This window comes from Pygocentrus nattereri, chromosome 10, assembly GCF_015220715.1.
Source record: "Pygocentrus nattereri isolate fPygNat1 chromosome 10, fPygNat1.pri, whole genome shotgun sequence".
Lineage (NCBI taxonomy): Eukaryota > Metazoa > Chordata > Actinopteri > Characiformes > Serrasalmidae > Pygocentrus > Pygocentrus nattereri.
The window spans coordinates 27,435,190-27,457,648 of NC_051220.1; the positions used below are offsets into that span (position 1 = coordinate 27,435,190).

At 40.5% G+C, this 22,459-nt stretch overlaps 1 protein-coding gene across 4 annotated transcripts in view; it reads left to right on the plus strand.

Moving 5' to 3' along the window:
* The window catches only part of LOC108428651 (neuronal PAS domain-containing protein 3), a 282,989-nt gene that overhangs the window by 89,424 nt on the left and 171,106 nt on the right, over nucleotides 1–22,459 (plus strand). For all 4 annotated transcript variants that reach the window (XM_017699797.2, XM_017699798.2, XM_037542027.1 and 1 more), the window contains one exon: nucleotides 9,190–9,434. In XM_017699797.2, the coding sequence (XP_017555286.1) occupies nucleotides 9,190–9,434 (245 nt within the window). The remainder of the gene's footprint in view (nucleotides 1–9,189; nucleotides 9,435–22,459) is intronic.

Sequence of the window (22,459 nt, forward strand, 5' to 3'; positions counted from 1 at the left end):
ATATTTCCTTTGCTTGGCTAAGAGAATAGTAAGCAAACATGTTTAAATGTAATGAGTGCAGAAGTGCTCACCCACATGCCTGTGGCATGTCTGGCTTCAGAGTTGCTGATTACAGGATATTCTTCATCACTCTCTGTGTGATCTGTAGGGGTGTGTTTAGTGATGACTGTTCCTGGTGGATCAGTATCTCAGTATCACAACATCTACTTAAGATTAATGAACTTATTTAACATGACATATTTGACCCTGTGCAAACTGATACTTCAAACTTGGAGGGCGAAGTTTGAAGTAAACCATAAAAATAGTGTATTTCTGCACTTGTTTTATTTGTGTAGGTCAACCAAAGAGAGACGGGAAGCACAGTTTATTTTGTTTACCTGCCATAAAAAAGATTGCTAGCAAAGGGGCACAAACTCAGTGCCAAAACTGTGATACATATTGGTTAAAGAGACTTAATCTAGGTAAGGCGACTCTTTTGTTTCTGTCTTTTTTCCAAAATATCCTTGAAGTAAACATAATTTTGAATTGTTTTTGTTTACATTGCCCTCACTTGTCTTGCTCATCATCTAAGTGAAAGAAGTGTAGTGACAGATTTTGATGACATTGCCATAAAGGGTCTGTTCCTGCATGAGATTATGATGATCAGTTGCATTGACAGAAAAGTCACATGAATTCCAGTCAGACCGTACATGCAAAGGTCACATTTCCGTGTGTCCGATATGTATCGGATTTCAATACCACATATGAAAGTGTCTCAAACCTCGATTAAAACTGACAGATTCATTGTGTTTTTTGCTGTTCACACTGTCACATGAGACAAATCTGTGTGAAATATGAAGAGAAAGAGTGGATTTAGGCCACTTTTACCTACAGTCTGAATGTAGCCTTATATAAAGTACTGTGCAAAAGTTTTAGGCATCTAAGCAAATTTTTAAACAATTTACCTCAGCAGTGATTTTATCACAATATACATTAGAATAAAGTCCTATTCATAATTCAAATAAACATAAAAACAATAAAAAGTAACAAGAATGTCTTGGGTCTATATTTTTCCTTGACACCTTCACAACCTTAAAGACTTGCTAATATCATCAGTTACATCATGAGCACAGTTTGATGAAGCACTGATTGGTCAAACCAGGAGTTGCTTTTTAACTACATAAAATACTGGGCTTCCTCGAGGAGAGGTTTGAAAACATAACATTATTAATTAATCTATAAATTTTGTTTATTTTAAAATATTAACACTTTTCTCAGCAAATAAACACATACTAGAATAGATTTTTAAAAAAGGTGTCTTGGGTGCCTAAGACTTTCGCACAGGACTGTATGTGATATTGATATCCGATACATATCCGATATATCTCTGTCCAAACAGTCAGATCGGAATTCATGCGACCTTTATGTCAAACTTAGCGACATCAGCAAAATGCATGTTACTGTGATTACACTTCAGCGTTGTTCATTGTGGAGGATGAGGAAGACAAGTGCAACCATGTAAACTAATAAGCATGCCACTGTCAAATAAACAGAAAGATGTCAATATAACAGCTCTACAAAAATCAGGTTTATTTCAAGATAATTAGAGAAAAAAAAGAATCAAAAGAGATTCATACAGGTCAGTTCTCTTCATATTGTAACTTGTATAGAGCCATTTGATGCTGAATTTAAGCTAGCATTATTTTCTACCGCAGGCAAGCTAAAGAAACTAAGCTCCTTTGTCAGTTTGACTTCCACAATTAAAATAGGCACAGTTTCACCATTTTATTCTTTTCTGTACATTTTGTTCAGCGCAGTCATTTGGCTGTTGTTGCAGTGTGACATCAGAGACTGAAATAGACTGAAAGAAGTCTATTGCTCATAATGAAAGATAGAGTGCAAGTGTGTTTGATGGATGAGGTGGAGTGTTGTAGTTTTGAACAGGAGCAGGATCTATTCAGACTTATGTCAGATACAGGCCACATACAAAAGAAAATATGAACGGCCCGATAAATAATCAGATTTGGGCTGACACTTTCACCTGCAGCCTGAGTGCAGCCTAATTTTAAGCTCGTATGTGTAATAATATTCCTTTGGTTAAATCTAATGATAAACTGAAAGTTGATAGAAGGAAGATCTCATGGCGAGCTCTTGATTTTGTAGAAGGATGGAGGCTTGTGGTTTATGTTTTGCATTTCAGCTAGTAAGAGATTGTTTGTCGTTTGTCATGAACTCTAGAAATCTGTTTCAATGTGGGTGTAAAAATGTTGTAACGTTTATTCCAGACACCTTTTCAGACCTGCCGCTATGTTCGCTTCTTATTTTTGCAACCTCTTCAGCAAAACAAAAGAGACACAAAATTGCTTTCAGCCAGGAGAGGCTGGTATGTGTAAGTATTCAGTAAATTGTATTCAGAGCTATTGGAGAGTATATGCCACTCTAAGCTATTGGGGAAGACAAGAGGACAATTTACTCCCAATGTGGCCTTCTGGAGAGCCTTCAGTAGAGCTTACAAGGCCACTGCTGCAGAGAGAGAAAGAGAGAGAGAGAGACAGAGAGAGGGGGAGAATGAGGGATGTGTTTCAGGGGAAAAAGAAGGATTATTCACCTCCAACAGGGCTTCTGCATAATTTGTTGGTATTATTTTTCAAATTGACCTCATGATTGTAGTCATAATCAATACGTACCACAGGCAGGCTGATTAAGGCTCTCTGTTCTCCTCCCTCCCTTCGTCTTTATTTTACCCCCATTGTGCTTCAGCAGGTATTGCTTTTAATAGCCTCAACCCCACAGCGAGAGGTAGAACAACAACATGAATGCAGCAGCACAGAGTCTGCACTCATTGTTTTCTTCCCTTCATATAGAGGGGAGTGTATTTAAACATAAGAAAAGGAAAGGAATGACCCATTCATATGGATCTATTCTTCTTGCGGGAACATGAGTTAGTATGGAACTGGATATGCCTCCACTTACGTTCAGTCTGAAAGCTCACACTGACACAATTACTTTCAGCCAAAGCATGTAAACGTCTGTTTTACTGCTTAGGCATAACTTTTAGAAGTCTATTGTTGTATTTAAATGTAATTAGGTAGTTAGCAAGTTATTCATTACATATTTAAGTAATGAACCGCTTTTATATTCAGTTTTTTTTTGTTACAGTGTCAAAATATGACAAACGTATGGCATGATTGTTTTACCCATAAAACCAGACTATACACATAACTTTTCATCAAATTCAGATTTCTCTTCTACTTACAAACTTTTAAAGGCTTTTGGCTTTTAAAGGCCATCGCACATTGGATGCTTCACATCCAAAAGTTTGGAACCATTGTTTTAAAAGAAGGTACACATACTAATGCTGACATTCCCAGCATTCCACTTAGCTTATTGCCTTTACTGTGCTAAATTAAAGCAAAGTCAAGATCACAGAACACCAGAGTTGATGTCCCGTGGCTTGAACTTTACACAAAGATGGTCAGTCTTATACATAAACAGACAAATGTAGTTAACGTTGAACAAAGTCTATCTTTCAATTCCAAAACAATGAGTTTTTGAAGAGTCTGTAAACTGAGAATTAAGTTTTCAAGAAATTATTAATTAATTAATTATTAATTAATACAAGTAATAATGCAAGTTTTTTTAAACATGACTCTTCATCCCTTAGAATTAAACAGGTTATTTTTCTTACTGTGCCTTTAAGACTTATTTTATGTGACTGTATGAACTGGGGAGTGAAATGTGTTTTCAACATTTCCATTTTTTTGTTGTTGTCCATGATATGGGCCCTCTAAAATCAAGATTTGTGACATAAACATAAGTAGAGTTTCATTTAAATGTATCCTCAGTTTTCTATTAAGTACCACTTTTTCTTGACTGATACCAATAGCATTGTAGTATTTCTTCTTTATAAACAACTAAGCTTTAAAGCAGCCATTTTTAAAGCCGCTCACTTTAGGATCTAAAAGTAGGCTATTATGTTGAAACTACTCAACCACTCTACTACTCCACAGGAAGAAATACTCAGCTAACAACATCAAATCCCACAGTCCTATTTTAGGATCAGATTTGTTACAGGATTGGATCAGATTCATAATTTCTTTCCACTCTGATGTCAGATCCTGACAGCCTTTTCTACTGCTGTCAGATCAGTGCCGTCTCTGATTATATATTAGTGAAGGTATATAGCGTGAACAGTCTAGCCCTCATTCTCACTTGCTAAGTGTAGCTACTGGCTAATAATTTTAAGGTTTGCCTGGTGTTGATTTGTGGAGATTAGAGTGCTATAGATCTCCTGTACAAGCTTCTGTCAGGGTACACTACACACACCCACCTACACACAACTCCCAGGACATCAAAGTCACGGCGGACGTGCATCCGAATGACAGATCTAATGAGGCCAATGGACATCCACAGTATACCAGATCCACTTTACTGATTGATAGAGAAGTACACACAGACCTTGAAGGGAATTAGTGCACCTCTGGAGAAGTAACCTTCCTTTTTAACAGTGTACATCTGAGCACTGTTTGTTCTTGATTCAATATGCCGCGAGGGCAGTCTGAAACATAGCCACTGGCTATGCTTACAGTATGGTTTAGACTTTTTTTTTTTTGATGTGGCAGCTGTTTACCATACAGTAGCATTGTTGTAGCTGTCACCCAACCAAAGATGCAGTTTGACCCATCTGTGATTTCAGTGAGTTTGAATAAAGTTCAGGACATTTGACTTTAATAAACTCTAATTGTTTCTTTATTTTGAGGAAATTCTGGACTGAAAGACACTGTTTGTATCCCAGAAAGCAACCCATTCTAAAACACTTTAATCACAATGATTTTTCACAGGAAAAGCGAACATTCTTCTGCACTTCATTCTTTTTCAGGACATTCTTGTCAATATTTGTTCCATAATCATTCTGCCCAGTGATGACCACTTGCCTGACATATGTGTAGCTAAGTCGATGAGAATATTAATGAGGTTACCATAGAGATAACATTTAGTTTAATTAGGAGAAGAACCTAGACTATGGCCTTTTTTTTACTTTGGCAAGGAGAAGAGGCACAAAAGGAATTGATTGGTTTTGGCATTTAGTCTCTGATCATTGGTGTCATCTATTGCTTCAGGAGGCAGGAAGATAATCTAAAGTGACATTTCTTGTCTGGCTGCTTTTTCGACACTGATGAAGGCAATTACAGCAATCTTGAATGATCATTTGCACAACTTTCAGCCGCTTGATTTTTTCCCCCCTTTTTCATGTCCTTGGAGTTGGAATGCACGGGGGTGATTAGCTAATTTGGTAAATAGGGCAATATGCTTGTGTGCAAGGTGTAGCACTCAAATATTAGCTGTTTACGTAACGCATGTGGAGACATCCTGCTGGCACAGTGTTCAGTGTTCTTTGATATTTAATCAAATGATGTTCGTGAGATACTGAACTGTGTCTTATTTGATTGACCAAATCTTTCTGCTTGGAACAAAAGGAAATAGCAAGTTTTTTTTTCTTAATAAAAGCCATCTGGAAGATTGTACCATTCTTAATTTCCTCCCTTCAGGAATTTTTCTGTGCTGCAGATCGAGACATGCATCTGACACTAAACATTCCCCTTTCTGTTTATGATGAAAGATGATGTTGCATTTTAAACACATCTTCTTTGTTGTTTTGGGTGTTGACTTTAGATAAATGATGATCACTGAATTGTAACAGCCAATGCTGTGCAAAAGACCCTTGATTTATTTATTTTCAGTCAAAAAGAGCCATTAAGGATTCACTTCTGCATCAGTAATAAAAGGAGATAACACATATTTAAATAAAAATCACACAAAAAAATCTGGTATTAAATTTTATATATATTTTTTTTCAGTATTTAGTGTGTCCAGTCTTTGCTTTTATTACAGTTTGTTTTCCTTGTAAGAGACTTACATGTGTTTCAAAGAAATCTACACATCCAAAGTTCAGTTTTAGAAGTTGGTTGCATTTTCTGCTTCTTGCATTCCATTTAACCTTGAACAAATTCAGTGATATTGAGGTCTGGGCTATGGGGTGGTCAGTTCACTGATCTAAGAAAAGCAACAAAACTCCGTACTTGGAAGCTCATGTTTTCTCACCTACTTTCCTTGAACGTTCCTCTTCCTTATGCAAAGAATATGGAATACTGTAATGTGAAATATGTAAAACTTCCCTTGGCTCTTCCTTATGTCTAACCAGCCATTAACATGTTTTTAATGACTGTTTGACAGGGAAATTAAATAAGTGAAGAGTTTTACACAGTACTGTACACAGCAAGTGTGTCTACAGTTTGTCCTTTTTTAGATGACCATTTTTCTTTATAGTGAATATTTCCATATATTATTTTTTGTTTTATTCACTATTGGCTGCAATATACAGTATGTAACAGTTAAGAATTCATTTCATATAACCTGAGAGTAGACATGTTTTTCTTTCTTTCTTTTTCTTTTTTTTTTTTTTGCTCCATGAATATGACACTCTTGAGCAGTTTCACTCAGTACCCACCTGTAGCAGATCAGATTGCTTGTCTGAAGAACATATTCACATTACCAAGCGGTGTTCTAGTGTTTCTCAAACTCACTGCACACTTGCCTATTCAAGTATGATGACCATGAGTTGAGACTGAGCTGGCCACTCTATTTGAATCACTCCAGTATTGTGTCCTAACCCCAGACCAGCAACACACCCACAGTTCAACGCTGCCTCATCCTTTTCCTCTGAAAGGTACTTAAAAAGTCATCGTCAAGCAGAGTGTGAATATTGCCAGGATTTCATTTCATGTTTGTTGCATTTACTCTTGTAGAACGTGACAAATATGTCGCTAGGGTGAAGGTCACATAACCTCGACGCTTCAAGAAATATTTGGCAGGCCAACATAATGCTTTCCAAGTTTGCGGAACAAATGAAATTCTGCTGCTCTGTTGCACTTTGCCTCCAAACAACCATTACAACTAGCTTTATATATTGTCTGAGCAGCAGACCATCAAATGGTGTTTTTCTTCTTGTGCCAGAGCAGTCCGGAAGATAGAGAATAGCAATCTGCCAATAGGATGTAAGGGCATGGTGTGTGTCTATATTTGCTAGTAAAATCATCCTATTATGCTTTTTAGATGCTTATGAAAACTAACAGAAATTGATGTTGACGACTGCAAGTATGAAGTTAAGCAGGCACAGGGAGTCGTCAGCATCAGGTGCAGACATCGTTGCTTGCTGAGTTTTCACTGGAAATTGCATACATTGCGAATGAATGGCCAAAGGGCAAAGAAGAGCCAGAGAATTCAAGGCTGCTTCTGAGGACTTTATTTGCATACTCAATATAGAGTGTAGCCTCCAACAGAGACAGTGTGCCCTGGTGTGTGTTTATATTTGGTGAGTGAGTTCCATTTCAGCTCCATTTTGTGTTGCCTTTTGTTAGTTACTGAGATTACAGATAAGAATACAAACAATATCAGATGATTTTTCTCCACGAACAGTCATTTTTCATCTTGGTGTACATTCTCTTCCCTTAGCCCACCACCCCACCTCACCCCACCCCTTGTTCGCCATTTGCTCTACCCAATTTTGCATTTGCGGTGGTAAAAAATTAATCTAAGTGTCGGGCAGTGGGGAATGCTGGGGATCCGGGCTGATTTATTGCAGACTTAATTCAGAATGGCTGGAGATGATGAACGCCACTGAAAGTGGGCAGTTGCGTTTTGAAAGTGTAAAACCGGCTATTCTGAGTTGTTTGATTGAAAATCACATAAATCAGGAAACTCTGTGCTCGGAGCAGAGTCTTACAAATCTCTAAACAAAAATCTGCAGCCTGTACATTACATTATTAGTGCAGCGTCTCTTTAAATGCCTGGAATTTATGTGCCTTTCAAATAAAAAACTCTTGGCTCAGATGATAGAGATATATTTCTCCACAGGGTTTTTTTGTTGTTTTGTTTTTTTTTTCTTTCAGAGCAAGCGTCTCATAAAAGCATGATTTAGCTAGCTTTCAGACAAGGTGACGACACTGAAAATAACTTGAAGCATAGTGTTTTAATAAATGGAGGGTTATTTTGAGAAAGAAATGTTCAATGAACTTAAAGGAATGCTCACTAAATTGTGGGAGATTACAGTCCTCGTCCGAGATCTTCAAATAAACCTTGAGGCGTGTGTTGTGGTAGTAGCGATAGCACTACAAAGCACTTGTTTCATGTTCTTGTTAGAATGCTGCATGTTTGCAGTCTGATATCAAGGCTAAACCTGTGAGCGAGCGTAGTCAGGTCAGTGCAGTATTCTGCACCGGTCTCTTTCTCTGCTAAATTCTTCCACAGGGGGAGAAGATCGCTGGCCTGCCGCTCTGGTCTCTGGTAAAAAGCAGCAATCTGAAAGTCATTCACTGAGCTATCTCGAGGGACCTGAGGCCTGAGCTAATCACAAGTTCGACCCACTTCTGGATTCCAATGACTGAAACAATTGAGCTGAGGTCTCCCTCTGGACCAGAACAAAGTCAGTGCGAGTGCAACTTTAGAGCTCTATAGCCCTGCACCATGACACCTCTGCTGCTTATACTGAGGGTGATGGGCATAGAGAGGTGTGTTTAATACTATGAACAGTCGATGAGAAAGACAGTCCAGTACAGATATTCAGTTCACCTACATACAGTCTGCAATGGACTGGCTTGCCATGAATGACAGTACACAGTACAAGACGATCGTGCAGTGTGTTTAAAAACTATTTATGGCATATTCAAAAAAGGCTATTTAGCAGACAAACTGAACCTATAAGCCCCAATTTTACCCTCTCTTTATCTCTCAGAACTAAACACGCTGTTTTTGTTACTATGCCTTTAAAATTATATACAAAGATGATTGCTGTTCTGATTGGTTGTCCTGTGTTGTGCCTGGTGTAAAACACAGTCTGAAACACTCCATGTAACTTCAGCATGAAGGGGTGGAGCTAAACTGCTTTCAGCTGAGTAGGAGAATGTTTGTGAATTCATTGATTTTGTGACATCACTAAAACAGTGAACGATATGTTTTGAAACTTAACCAATGTTTTTATACTGTACCAAACTCTTTCATTAAAAAAAAGCATGCAGAAGTCAGTTTTCAATAAAACAGGTTTTTTTGTCCAGCATGTACAGAAGCAATTCTTAATAAGTTTGTGTGGTGTGCTTCACTGGTTATAGCCTTTATTCTGCTAGCCTTGCTAAGCTCTGCTCTTCTTGTGCTCAGGTTGCAGGCTCTGAGGAAGGAGAAGTCTCGTGATGCAGCACGCTCGCGGCGGGGGAAGGAGAACTTTGAGTTCTATGAGCTGGCCAAGATGCTGCCACTCCCGGGTGCCATCACTAGCCAGCTGGACAAAGCCTCCATCATCCGGCTCACCATCAGCTACCTGAAGATGAGGGACTTCGCGAACCAGGGGGACCCACCATGGAACCTGCGCATTGAAGGACCACCACCCAACACCTCAGTTAAAGGTTAGAGACCATCTGCAGCACTGAACTGTTTTTTTCTTGTTTTGAAATTTACTATTGAAATGATTGCATAGCTGCTCTTAAGATAGAGACTTTCTGTAACCCATTATTATTTTAATTCATAGCCACCATAAAAATAGAAGAATGTTAAAAAACCTGCTCATCACTAAGTCCAGTCTCAGATTATAATTTTCTGTATATATAGATCAGTAAAAGACTTCAGTAGTGTAGAAATGGAAACGACTGTTTGTCATGCCTCGTGGAAAGCTAATTAGTTGAGAATAGTACTACACTAAAACAGTCTATAGATTTAACAGTAACTATGGATTCTTTGTTGCACATTAACGACTGTGTGTGTAATGGGCCTGGTTAATCAACTAATGCTAATTGATAGGTGATACAAGATGTGGGGACGTTTAAAGAAAATTTGTAAAAAGAATGTGTAATGTTGTTGTATTCAGTGCTATTAGACAGAAATTCTGTTTTTCCATGTAGTCCATGAACTTGTCTGTGGAGTCATATTTGGGAAGCAAGAACAGCTGAAGCTAGTCACACATAATTTCTCAAAGAGTTTGACTAAGTTTAATATATTTCAGTGTACCATATTTGTTTCTGGCTTACTGCGCAAATGAGAATCAGTCAGTTGCTGTAGATTTGGAATGGCTGTAGTGCTATGAATGGCCATGGGGACTGGATAAATTGCAGGCATTTTAGGGGACTGCGTTCTGTGTATTCTGGCCAGCACACAACAGATGGCATCATTGTCGTCTCGCTTTGAAGAGCAGCATGCATTTTAATGAGTAAATGTATATACAGAATAATTTGGTGTAGAATGCACCAGCCAATTCATGACGGGAAAACCTTCAGAGAGGGAAAGTGCTACAAGGTGGAGGAGTGTATTAATTACATTGTATATTATTTAATGAGTCCTCAGCAAGGTTAGTTTTAAAACAGTGGGACAATCAGACTGGCTTTGTGTCCTTCCGTCTCATTGACAGCAGCACTTTAAATTGAATCAGGAGCTGGGCCCATTTTATTTGCACTACATTTCGAACAGAGCCTACTATCGATTCCCGTTGTGTTGCTCTGCGTCACTGAAGTTAATGGATACTCGGCCCACCGACGGTCCCTCCAAGCCCATGAATCTGTGTTTATTCTCCAATCGGAGCAGCTCGATGGCCTTGACCTAAAGCGGTGCGGAGCTTTCCCTGTCCAGCTCCCGCTGGATTGTTTTAGGATAGGATAAAAGAGCCCGGCACGTTTTGATCGGCGTGCAGCTGTCAGAGAGGCGGGAACGTGGGGAATGCTAATACAAGCATATGGTGCATTATTGCATCAGGTGGAGCGGCTTAGAGGGCAAGGCCCATTTCTCCTCTGGATTGTTGGCGCACATGAGTCAAGGTGAGCCGGAGGAAAATAATATTGTTTCTGATGCATGGAAGTCCCCAGTTCATTTGGCAGTCCAGTCCTTCAATCAATTTGCCTGTGACTTTACATGCGGAGCTGTGGTGGCGGGCCCTGCGACTGTTATTACACCAGATTCGCTGAGGAAAAAAACCCGAGCTGACTTCTTGTAAGGCATTTCTACCTAATAACTGATGATTGTAACCTTTAGGGAAATCTCAGCGCAGCTGCGTTTGGCAGATTTCCCTGCTCTCCAGGAACGGCTCTTTGCTTAAAGAAAAATCAACATTCTTTTTTCTTATTCTCATTTATATACGAATAAACCACAGGTAGGAGCTGGCATTTGTACTGTGGTGATGGCTTCCAGAGTCGCCAAACATCATTCAGATGAAAGCCCTCTTCTCTTGAATACAAAACAAAGGTGACAAAGCACAGATTGTGAGCGCTTATCGGTAATAAAAGCTCCTGATATTACTGGCATCCGAACTAAAAGAATTTGACCTCCACTTCTCAAGAGTTGATTTATTATCATAACTCCTACGAGTGAGCTGCCTCTCCTCTCCGCGCCTGTTGACCTTTACCGTAATTGACCCATCAACTAATTTTTTTTTTTCCTGAGCATTTTAACCGAAATTTGCTAGTCTCTGTCAGAGGCGTTTCACATCTGTTGAAGGACACTGCACAAACAAGCATGACCTTTCTGTTGTTTGGAGGCTGGCGCGGGCCTCCTGACCCCCTCCACCACCTGTGCATTCATTATTCATGCATGCAGAGCAGAGAGCAGTCACCAAAATGCCACACTTCACCAGGCACATACACTCACACTCACACAAACACTCCAAAAACTATACGCTGCTGGCGCTGCCATTCACATGTCTCAAGCCTATAGGCAGACAAGGAACAAAGTACATGAATTCTGCCATCGTCCTTTTCTATTACAGTAGAGAAGGGCATGACACGTGTGGACTCAGAGTAGAACTTCCATCATATTTTGCAATGGACATTAGAGGTTAAAAACTGAAAAAGAGGATGGTTATGTTGAATTGCTGTGTTCAGTTTGAAGCAATGCTCAATAGTAAAGTAAATGGTCAGTCTTCTGTACTGTAAATTCGGGCAGTTTCAGAATTCTGTCTTCTGCGCTGTAATTGATCTATCAATGTTCTGCACACTATTGCCTTTGGCACAAACTGTTGCAAGGTTGAACAAGAGCAGAACACCGGCAAAAATTGTATTCAACATAATGAGAAATTGTAATGCAAGTAGAGTGCAAAGTTTAGAGTACCTCAGTGTTTTCTCTAGATTTTTTTCAGGCCAGGTGGTAGACCCTTCAAAACTACCAGTGCTGTCATGCATCTGATTGTTGGTGATTGACTAGGAGTTCATTTATAGTCAGTTAAATTATTTCAGAAGAATTCATGTGTGACTGAATACATTTCATACTGGGCCAAAGACTATTTGCATATATTTCTACAGAAATGTGTAGGAAACGTGGTAAAATTTCATAAACATTAAATACTATTTGGACTGTGAAGTCTATGAAGAACTTGAAATAGATCTAGGTCCTGTTTTTTTTTTTTCTTCACCCATATGTGTTATGATATGATTATGTGTTATGTGGATTATCTGAGAGGCTTTGTAAATCAGGTTGGGAAATACTGCTATAAAAAGTTGACTGCATATGCCTGACAATATCCAGAACATGTTTTTTGCTGGTTTTTTTTTTGTTTTTTTTAATGGCAGGGGTGAAACGCAACACTTATGTCTTTTATTATCCCCTTCATGGGTACAACACCTTATTTTAGTAAAATCACCCAAAAGTTTTTCTTTGTTTGGAGACATTCTGTAATTAAAGCCTAGTCTGCCTAGATGTTTGCAGATGCTGCTCCTCCAGATGCCTCCTAGATGCTGCTCCTCCAGCACAGGTCAGCTCACTTCTGCCAGTAGCTGCTACAACAGTGATTTGACCGGCGCTTAAAACATGAGCAAATACTAGGAAGCAAACATTAGCCAGCCTGCCAGTCTAAATATCTGTATTTCATTCAAACTAGATGTGCATGAGTTTTATTTAGTGAGAGGAAAGCTTTAGGAAAGCTGGCACCTGCATTACATTTTCAGTTTAAAATACCTACAGACAAAATAAAACCTAAAAAAAAATACAGAACTGAATTATGTTCCTGTAGCTAAGTAGGTTGGAAACAAAAACATGCATTTCCCACCATGCTAACATTAGCTTGACTACAGGGGACAAAAAAGTTCATTTGACTGATTCTAACATTGTGACCATACAAAAGAAATATTATTCCAAATTATTGTTGCACTCTAAATTTAGATAGTATGATAAAAACTAAGTTGTGAGCAGACCATGAATAGATCAGCTATGTTCTCCTGGAAATTCTGCTGGAAATTTGTTCATCAAGACATCTAATGTTTTCAGCAGCATGGGAGTGTCATTGGACCAGATTGATGGAAAGAGCCACCTGCCTGGGATTAATACCTGAGATTCAGCAGCACTGTCTTTATTAGAGCACTGGAGGTCTTTGTATGCTCGTTGGTTGTCAGCGTTTGATCTAGAGTGATTGCAGCGCTGCATAGATATGTCATCCGGTTGGAGATCCAAAAGCCTCCTGTTTTACAGCTGCTTTGTTTATTATAAAAAGAAAAGCCTACTGAACATTTCACAGTTTGCTCTTTTCTTTGTGCCTCCTCTTTGTCATCTTTCAGACAATATCATTAAGAAGGCCTGAAACTTTTGTATAATATCCAAAGCAATGAATTCTCTTTACAGTTTTGTCACTCATAAAATTTTCAGTCTTTCTTTTTTTGTTCCCCACACATTACCAGGGCTGAAGGGATGGAACTGGTGCCAGGCGTTCATGTACTTGTCCCAATTAGCATAATTTCATCAATAAACTCCAAAGGGACCTTGAAGCAACATCAGACCTTCTTTCGCTCTCCTCCCCCCATGCCCCTCTCCCACTCATTAAGTCTTCTAATGTCCCCTGGACCTCCCGCTCGGCATTTAGCTCTACGCATGCGTGCACGCACTGCTGCTTACATGTTTACAGTGAGCGGGACCGGTTCCCACCTGAGCACAGCCGTCGGCCTCTCCAATTTAACAGCATATCAACATATCAAATACAGTCAACAGGGCGAGCTCATTAAAGCTTTTGACCAGTGGATAAAGTGATGGACCAGTCACTCTTTAGTCCTGGTTGCACTCCTTTGGTGGAGCAGGTTGGCAGTGAGTAGGGCATTGATTAAAGTGCTCTCTCCGGGTGCCCACTGTGCTACACTCATTGTTAATGGTAATGAGGGAATTAATGGCGTTTTACATCACAATGGACTCTCACAACACTGAAAGAGCTTTTTTTATTCCTGTGTCCTGGACCTGGAAAATGGCAAGCTCAAAGGTGCTGCACCATGCGAAGCAGAGCATCTTGGGTAAAATAAATAAATAAATAAATAGCCTCCCTGATATTTCTCACTGTATAAATGGATTGTAATTTGCCCAGCTGTGAGTGTGAGATGTTCCAGTCCCCAGTCGTGGTGTAAGAAAAATTGAATGACAGTGAGCAAAACAGCAGTAATTATAAAACTAATTACTAAATGCTGATGATGCCCATAGGCTTTGCATAACTAAATTTAGAAGAGGAAATTGCTTTTGGCTGTGAGGAGGCTGTGGGCATGTTTGTGTTATTTTCTTTATTTTCCAATGCACACCAAAGAAAGTAGTAATTGCCATGGAAACAATTACTTGTACACCTTCTCCCTCTTTTTTTCAGCTGGCAGAAACAGCTTGAGGAAGCATTGTTGTCGAACAATGTGTTTTAATAACAGTGAACAGTGTACATACTTTGCTCATGAATAGATTGCCATTAAATAGAGAAACAGGGATGTACCACTGTGGTATGGCAGAAAAAAGCCTGTAATTTTCTTATTAAATTAGACCTTTTCATTGTGCAAGATTTTCTTTGGGACGCACAAACCCAGCTATCTGGTTGAGTCTTAATCGCGAGGCGACTGCGTAGAGCACTTGTGTGCGACTACGCTTTTAATGGCCTATTTCTCTTCCGAATGGAGACAACAAAGCCAGTGTTGGCAGTAGCTGTGTGAGACAGCCCTCCAGGGTGCCTTCAGTTTCCCAATAGCCTTGTTTGTGAGTGTGTTTGTGGGTCCTGGGGTGTGTGTTGTGCACACCGCTGTGTGTTTGCGCGTGAGTCTTTGTGTGTATTTATCTCTAGCAAGGCCTGCATTTTCTCAGCAGAAGCAGTGCAAAACTTCTGCCAGCAGAAGAAAATGATCATTGTTCCTCACCAAATCGAAGTGCTCTATGATGATATATGGCTAAATGCTTTTATTCTCATTGGCCTGTTAGACTCGTGCTATATGGATGTCAGCTCTATACCTCCTGCAGCCTGGCTGGGGGTAATTAGTCCTTTTGCAAATGGTCCAATAATGGAGAAATAAATCAGGGAGACAGTTGAAATGAATATGGAAGTGTTTCCAGCTCTGTGACTGAACCTGTAGTCAGCTGTGGCTAATATCTGCACAAAGTATTACAAATCACCATGCCTTTACTTCACACTGTACTAAAGAGAAGCCATACAGAAAGGGAGCCAACGAGCCAAACTGCAGAGCAGTTGAGTTACAAATGCTGCACTTTGCTCATTGCTCATGAAAACAGGGTAAAAGGAATCATTGTCAGATCATAGTTGTATTTCTTCTGATTACAGACATTTTTCATATGCCTTTAAACCTGATTGTATTCCAGTGGCATGCAATTGTACCTGTATGCGCGTCATAGCTTGGCGGACTTGGCTGGCTGACAGACTTGCTCTCAGGATAGAGTGGCGCTCTTTTGAAGTGCAGCGTCTGAAAGCACAGCATGAGCCTCAAATAAAGTGAAGGGCATCCACTATTACAAGTAATGTCCTTAATAATCTTGTTAGTCCAGTCCCTCTCAGTATGAGACAAATGGAGCATTATTGGCTTATGGGCTGTAGTAAATAATTTAGTTTCCAATATTCAGGCTGCTTTGACAGTAAATTAGAATGACATGAAAAGAGCTTGTTGAATAAAGAAAGTATCCAATCAAATTTAATTGGCTTGACTTAAGCAGCAGTAATATGTTTTATAATTAAACCAAGTTGTCTTGATGCTTTATAACATTGCATGAATCAAAATGTCAAAAATATTTCTTTGATATCCTGCTTTTAAAATGTCACGACGGCTGTATTATTTCATGTGTTTACAGGCTAATGCGACATGAGAGGAGTCTCTCCATCTTCACTAAGTTCTGTGTCCTTTAAAGCTATGTGCTTTAGCCCCTGTGAACCGAGCACTGATTTATGCCGTTGAAACGTTAACGCTAATGCTAACACTCTGCAGCGGGCAGCGTGAGGGCTCAGTGAAGTGCGTGAGCTGTTAAGATTTGAGAGGAAGGTCACGGAGGCAGCTGCCCTCATCCGTGTTTGCCACTGTTCCTCCCCCTTGCAGGACACAAATGACTCCCCTAATCATCCAATTTAATCACACCATTTTCTGCCCCTCAGTAGCCCCCGCTTGGCTTAATCAGCCCGTTTGCTTGCTGTCACAAAAGGGCTTCATATCGAAACCAATGGATTTTTAGCATTTAGTGGCAGCCCGGGTGCAGGGCGAGAGCGGCAGGGTCGAGACGCGCCAGCACCCGCTCAAAAACTGAGCGATTCATGCGTGAAGCGTTTAGCTATTGCTATCTCAACGCATGACTAACAGTTTTCGGTCACCCGTTTTATTCATTAATATCTATAATAAGCTAGTTTGATAACGCTGGCTAGTGTGGGGGATTTTTTTCTCTCTCCTCCCTGCATTACCCGCCTGTTGAGGTGTTGATTGTTTTGACACTGGGGCAGGCCACATGCAGGACATGAGGAAGGTGAAATGTTGCCGCTTGACCCTCTTGGGTCATGCATAACAGCTCTGGTGGCGATCTAACGCAGCATAGGATGCTAGCCGAGTCCAAACATGGTGCCCAGCTGCAGGCTTGTGGGGGTGCCTCTGCTGTCTGCTGTGTGTCCATCTCTGAGGCTGGCGGTCAGCAACACTGGGACCAAAGCCCAGTCAATCAGCAGATAGCCCAAGGCCTCCGACAGCGCCTCAGCCTCTCCCCCAGCCCCCACTCAATCACGCTATCTGCCTTCACATGGTGGCCGCGGCTAATGAGAATGTATATGTACGCATGAATAATACATGAAATTCATTGTTTTTGGTTGCCAAAGCTCTTGCCACAAGTAGCTTCTTGATAGGAGTCTGTCGCCGGCTGAATTGCAAGCTGCGTTTGATGGAATGTGTTGCTTGTTTTAAGTAATTAGAAATAACACGGATTTCTCCTTGTCGCACCGTCCTCGCCCTGAAAATCTCGGTTGGACAGCACCTCAGAGAAAATTACTTCATTTATGCTTTATCATCCCCTATGACCCAAGATTCATTTATAGTTTCCAGTCCAATCTTATTGTAGAATTTTTCACATTTTCTATGAGAGATAATAAGACAGGAGCCAGTGAAAATCGACACAATTAACTGGAATTCCAGAGTCCTCTCTAAACTGTTAATGAAATATAGATTTGACGAGAGACTTGGCCACAGTTGGATGTGAGATACTTTAGTTTAAGAGACTCAGAGGACACTCTTTCGTCTTTGAAAATAGACTATTGAATAACCGCTCCTTGCCTTGGTTCAATATTACAATAACGTACAGTATGAACACTTTCTTGTTGAAACAGGTTAGAGACTGCTGAAAAGGCTCCAGCTGCCAAGCACAATGTAATTACGCTGTTATTGTGGAACTGTTTCGTAGACAAAGATAACCCCAGTCTGTTAGCCTAGTTGGAGACCAAACTAAACTAGTTTAATGAATTAGTTTAATTAAATAGTTTCATTAAACTAGTTTAACTAATTTTCAATTTGATACATAGACATTACTACGTTTGCTCTGCTTACAGTTTATAATTTTGTCATTTTTAAATGCCAAGCACCTCATGGACCTAGTCTAACTCACTCACTCACACTCACTCACATTTAGCAGGCTGAAAATGCACATCAGGGCACTATTTGCATTCTAACAACATTTGGTGATTTGCATCAATGACACTATGTGTTCTTGTTTGTTTTACTCTGTCATGTTTTTCAGGTTTGCTTTGCTAGTGGACAGCATTCACACTATACATTTCACCACACTTTAGCTACCTTCAAACAAAGCACTCAATAGATATGACACAGAGTTCTTAAAGTAGTGTATATATTGTAAGAAAACTTTGTAACTATTGATTTTTTTACCCTTTTACTTTGTGTGAACATTTCAGGACAGTCTGACAAACAGAAATGGTCTAGTATCACTGGGAATGAAATCCCATTACATTAGCGTATATATTAAAGTTAAACATGTTTTCTGTTTTCTAAGTTAGCATTTTGGAGACCTTGTTAACAGTATGTTGTTTTCATTTATTTTACTTTTATATTTATGTTGCGTGCAGCTGTAGCACAGTCATGGTACACCATGTGCAGCTCCTAGACTCAGAGGACAGAAGTGCATGGTGTTAATAATGTCAGCAGTATTACACATCCTGCCTTTTACTATCAGTTCCTAAGCTGCCAAGCCAATTACAGCTAAAGGAAGCTTTGTGTGCCAAGAAGAGGCTGGGTAAATCCTCTGGCATACATTGCCATTGTTTTTAGCGGGTCAGGGAGAGCATGTTCCCCTGATTAATAACGCCTCTCTTTTCTTCCTCTCTGATTTGTTTGGGTGTCGTCTCATCCCTGTATGAAGGAGATGCATCTTAGCAGAGAGAGCTTTAATTTTAAGGATGGGGGGGGGTTAAGGGAGCTGAGAGTGTCGTTTGTCTTAACGTAGAGGAGATCAGTGTTTCCTGCGTCGTCTGCGTGTCGTGGCAGCTCTCTGCCGGAGACAGAGCTAAAAAAAGAGCTGATGCCATTAAATGATATCAACTTCAAGGCATCATTTTGATTTTGAACTTTCTCTCTCTCTCTCTCTTTTTTTTACAACATTCAAATTATGCAGATCCTTTAATTAAACTCCGCCGTGGGTTTGTTGGTTTTTTGTCTGTACTGGTCGGTTTGAATTTGCATTTGCTTGGATGTGAGGCAGCTGTATCTCCAGGCTCTGTGTAATGTGGCTTCTCTTATTCCATTTGCTTCATGTGACTGCTTCTTTCGCAGTCCCACAAGGCCTGGGCAACATTCTCTGCGTGCCTGTGTGTTCCTTAAAATGCCTGAAATTGAAACATCACTTTATGTGAAATTGATATTAAGGCTTGCATATTTGGAATTAAAATCACACACGTGTAATTGGTGTCTCTGTAGATTTTATTATTGTTATTATTTTTTGGATGGCCCGTGTAGTTCTCTACAAAGTCTACAGTGTCTACAGCAATTCTTAATACACATTTATCACACTTTCTAAACTAAAAAAAAATAAACAAAAAAACAGCAGAAATAAAATAAATAAATTAAAAAATGGTAAAGATGGAGTTTAGATAAATTTTACATGTTTTTGTTTTATGATGATATTTTGTGTTCATATTAACCAGTTCACTCTGTATTTTCATGTAGCTAAACAGCTAAACTACTCCTCTTGATCATCAACACTGATGAGCCCATGGGCCAATATTGGCCAACATTTTTGGCCAAACGCTGTATCAATTAGGCCATCATTGGTATGCTTTAATGAAGTCGACTTGGAGACACAATTATGTGGCATAAGCTTTATGCATTCAATTGCATTTCTATAAGCAGGCTTTGGCTCTCTCAGCTCATGAATGTTTCATAGGTTTGTTTTCACAAGATCTATAACACCATGACAATCACATGCAAGTCAGAAAATAGAGATCTTTCCATTCTAAAAACGTCCTTCCTTCAGCACATTATGATTCGCGGTGCAGATGTGCAGGAATGGGGAAAATGTCTGTCTTAATACAGTGGCTTTGAGTTGCAGGCCGCATGACCTCAGCAGTGCTCTGCCGGCGCGCAGCATGCAGGCTTTCTGGGGGAGCTTGAGCGCAGACAGGAGATGAGCTACGTAATGATTATTCTCCATGTCACACTTGGTGAGTTTTTGTTGACACACAGGGCGTAGGAGGGCTAGATTAAAATTTAAAACCCAAACAAGCATTGAGAATGGTGCCCAGCCATACAAGATGCTTGGCGATTGCTCCAGCATGGGCCGATGTGCTCCCGGAGCCCAATAAGGGAGGAGAAAGAAAGTCCTTAATTGACAATTTCTTGAAAATTGCTGAGGGGAAAAACAAAAGACCAGCCTTGGTTTGCCAGGGTGTAATAAGCCGTTTCTCATCACTGTCTCTGTGATTGAGCCTATACAAAATCGATTTATTTCTTGGGTAACTCAGAATAATTGAAATACAGACAACGTTTGGTTCCAATTTACCAGCAATAAAGTTGTAATAGGGTTTTCTCTGCAATTTTAGACTTAATGCACTCATTCTAAAGAGCAGTATTTTGCCAGTCGAACAAATAGCATCACTGAGGCTTACGACCAGTAATAGTCCCACATTGATGCACACATTAAACTTGTTAAATCAATTCGGTAGACACTTTCTAAAGTGGACTGTCTGTTCTCTTTCTCCTCCAGCCCTCTCATAGCCTGTACACGTATCAATCACTGGCAGCTGCCCCATAATGATTCAGGCCGTTTAGTTTGTAATTATTTATGCTAGGCAGACACAGCCACAGAGAAATATCTGACGCAAGAGCATATTTATAGGCGGTGGAACACTCGGCCGTACACACACAAGCCGCATTAAGCGCGAGAGCCGGTCAGAGATCGAGTTTAGCCTGAGTTTCTATAGATTTTTGTATTTTACTGCTCTAGCATCTTTTTCGTTGGCTGTCAGGAAGGAATGCCTGTTTAACCCACTGAAAGGCATCATGAGTGGAAATTGTTTTTTTTTTTTTGTTTTTTTTTTTTGGATTTAGTGCCAAATCGTTCTGCATAATATTTGCATCTTACTCTGCATCAGCAGTGTGACTTAATAGCAGTGATTAAAGCAGAATGTTAAATACGTGGCTGAGAAAGGTGATTTCATTACTGTCATTTCACATAGATCTCACAGAAAAACTGCCGTAAACAGACCCCTACGAAACAAGCACAGTCTATGTGTACTTCATTTGTGTGCTTTCGGCTGCCTGTATTCACCTTTTCTGGCTTTGCGCTGTGTGGTGATGTCCAGCAGAGTCCAGTGAGGGTCAAAGGAAGGAAAGCATGCCCTGGCTCTGGGGCAGCAGAACGTGCTGGGCAGTGAAGATGCTTGCTTTTTTTATGCTGGTACACAGGTACAGTAATTAAACTGTCTCAGTGCTGATTCCCCTCTGCCTGGCAGCTGCTGATGTATTATAGAGACATTCAGCTAATCGATTAAAAGCGCCCAGATGGGGGAGATGTCTGACAGCACTGTACTAAGATGAAATTAGTAAGAGGCACTAGGAGGGGTGTGTGGTCGGTGAGTGTGTGTGTATGAATGTATGTGTGTGTAGGGGCCACAGGTGACTTAGGCCCAGTGGGAGTGAGGCTGGGTAAAGGCGACAGCGTGTGCTGCTCCGCGTGTAATTAGGACAGCCATGTTTCAACAGGATTTCCAAATTATCACCAGTGCGAGAGAGGGGAGGCACTGGGGGAAAGACGGGGGCCGAGGAGGGAGCGGCGGGGGGAGGGGGGGGATCGGGAGGGGAGAAGAGAGGGAAAAAGAGGGGAGAGGCGGCCTAGGCGCTTTCCAGCAAAACTTGGCCTCTATCCAGCACTGCTGAAAATTACACGAAATTATTCAGCTGCCGGGGAATGTGAAATCGGACTAATTGCCTTTTGAAGTAGCCCGTAGCTGTGGCTAGAAGGCCCTGGGCTGGCCGCAGCCCGCGTGCTCCAGAGCGCCATGCAACCTCAATCGATTTCACAGCTGATATTCCTCCGAATCAACACTTATTTTCCACTGCATGCGGGGGCCCCTTTTAAATGTAAATCCGCTGTAAACTGCACTTGTTGGTCCTCGCAACAAACAAGGCAGGAGGGTGTCTGCGAACGAAGAAATAAGCAGAATTTATTTACTTCAAAAGGCGAGCGCCCAACTGCTTCAGTGAGCGCCGGAGCCCGGTAAACACTGCAGTTTGTCTTCCCCCAACTGTTACACTGGTAAAAATACACTTCAAAAAGCACTAGCTTTGCTAGCTCGTAGCATTGTGCAACAACACACTCATCTTCAAAAGGGTTAACATAGGTTGGAACTTGCCTCCAGTCTCTGAAAGTTCCTACGTAAAGCCCATCTGCGCTATCAAAGAGTATTGAGCTAACTGCAACTGGAGCCAAGCAAGCCTCTAAAAGTGATGAAACAAAAAGGAGGCTTAGTTGTTTAGTTGTTTAGCTGTTATCTCTGCTCTTTGGAATCAATTTTCAACACATTTCAGCGTATACTTGATGTGACTCAGATAGTGAGTCAGATAGAGGTTTTCTTTCTCACCATCAAATAATTGCCTCAATTTAGCTCTGTATCCAGCAGCACCCCTGCCTTTCCATTAAGTCAAGCTGCTCAAAAACAGGGACACTTTTCATCTGCTTCCAGAAT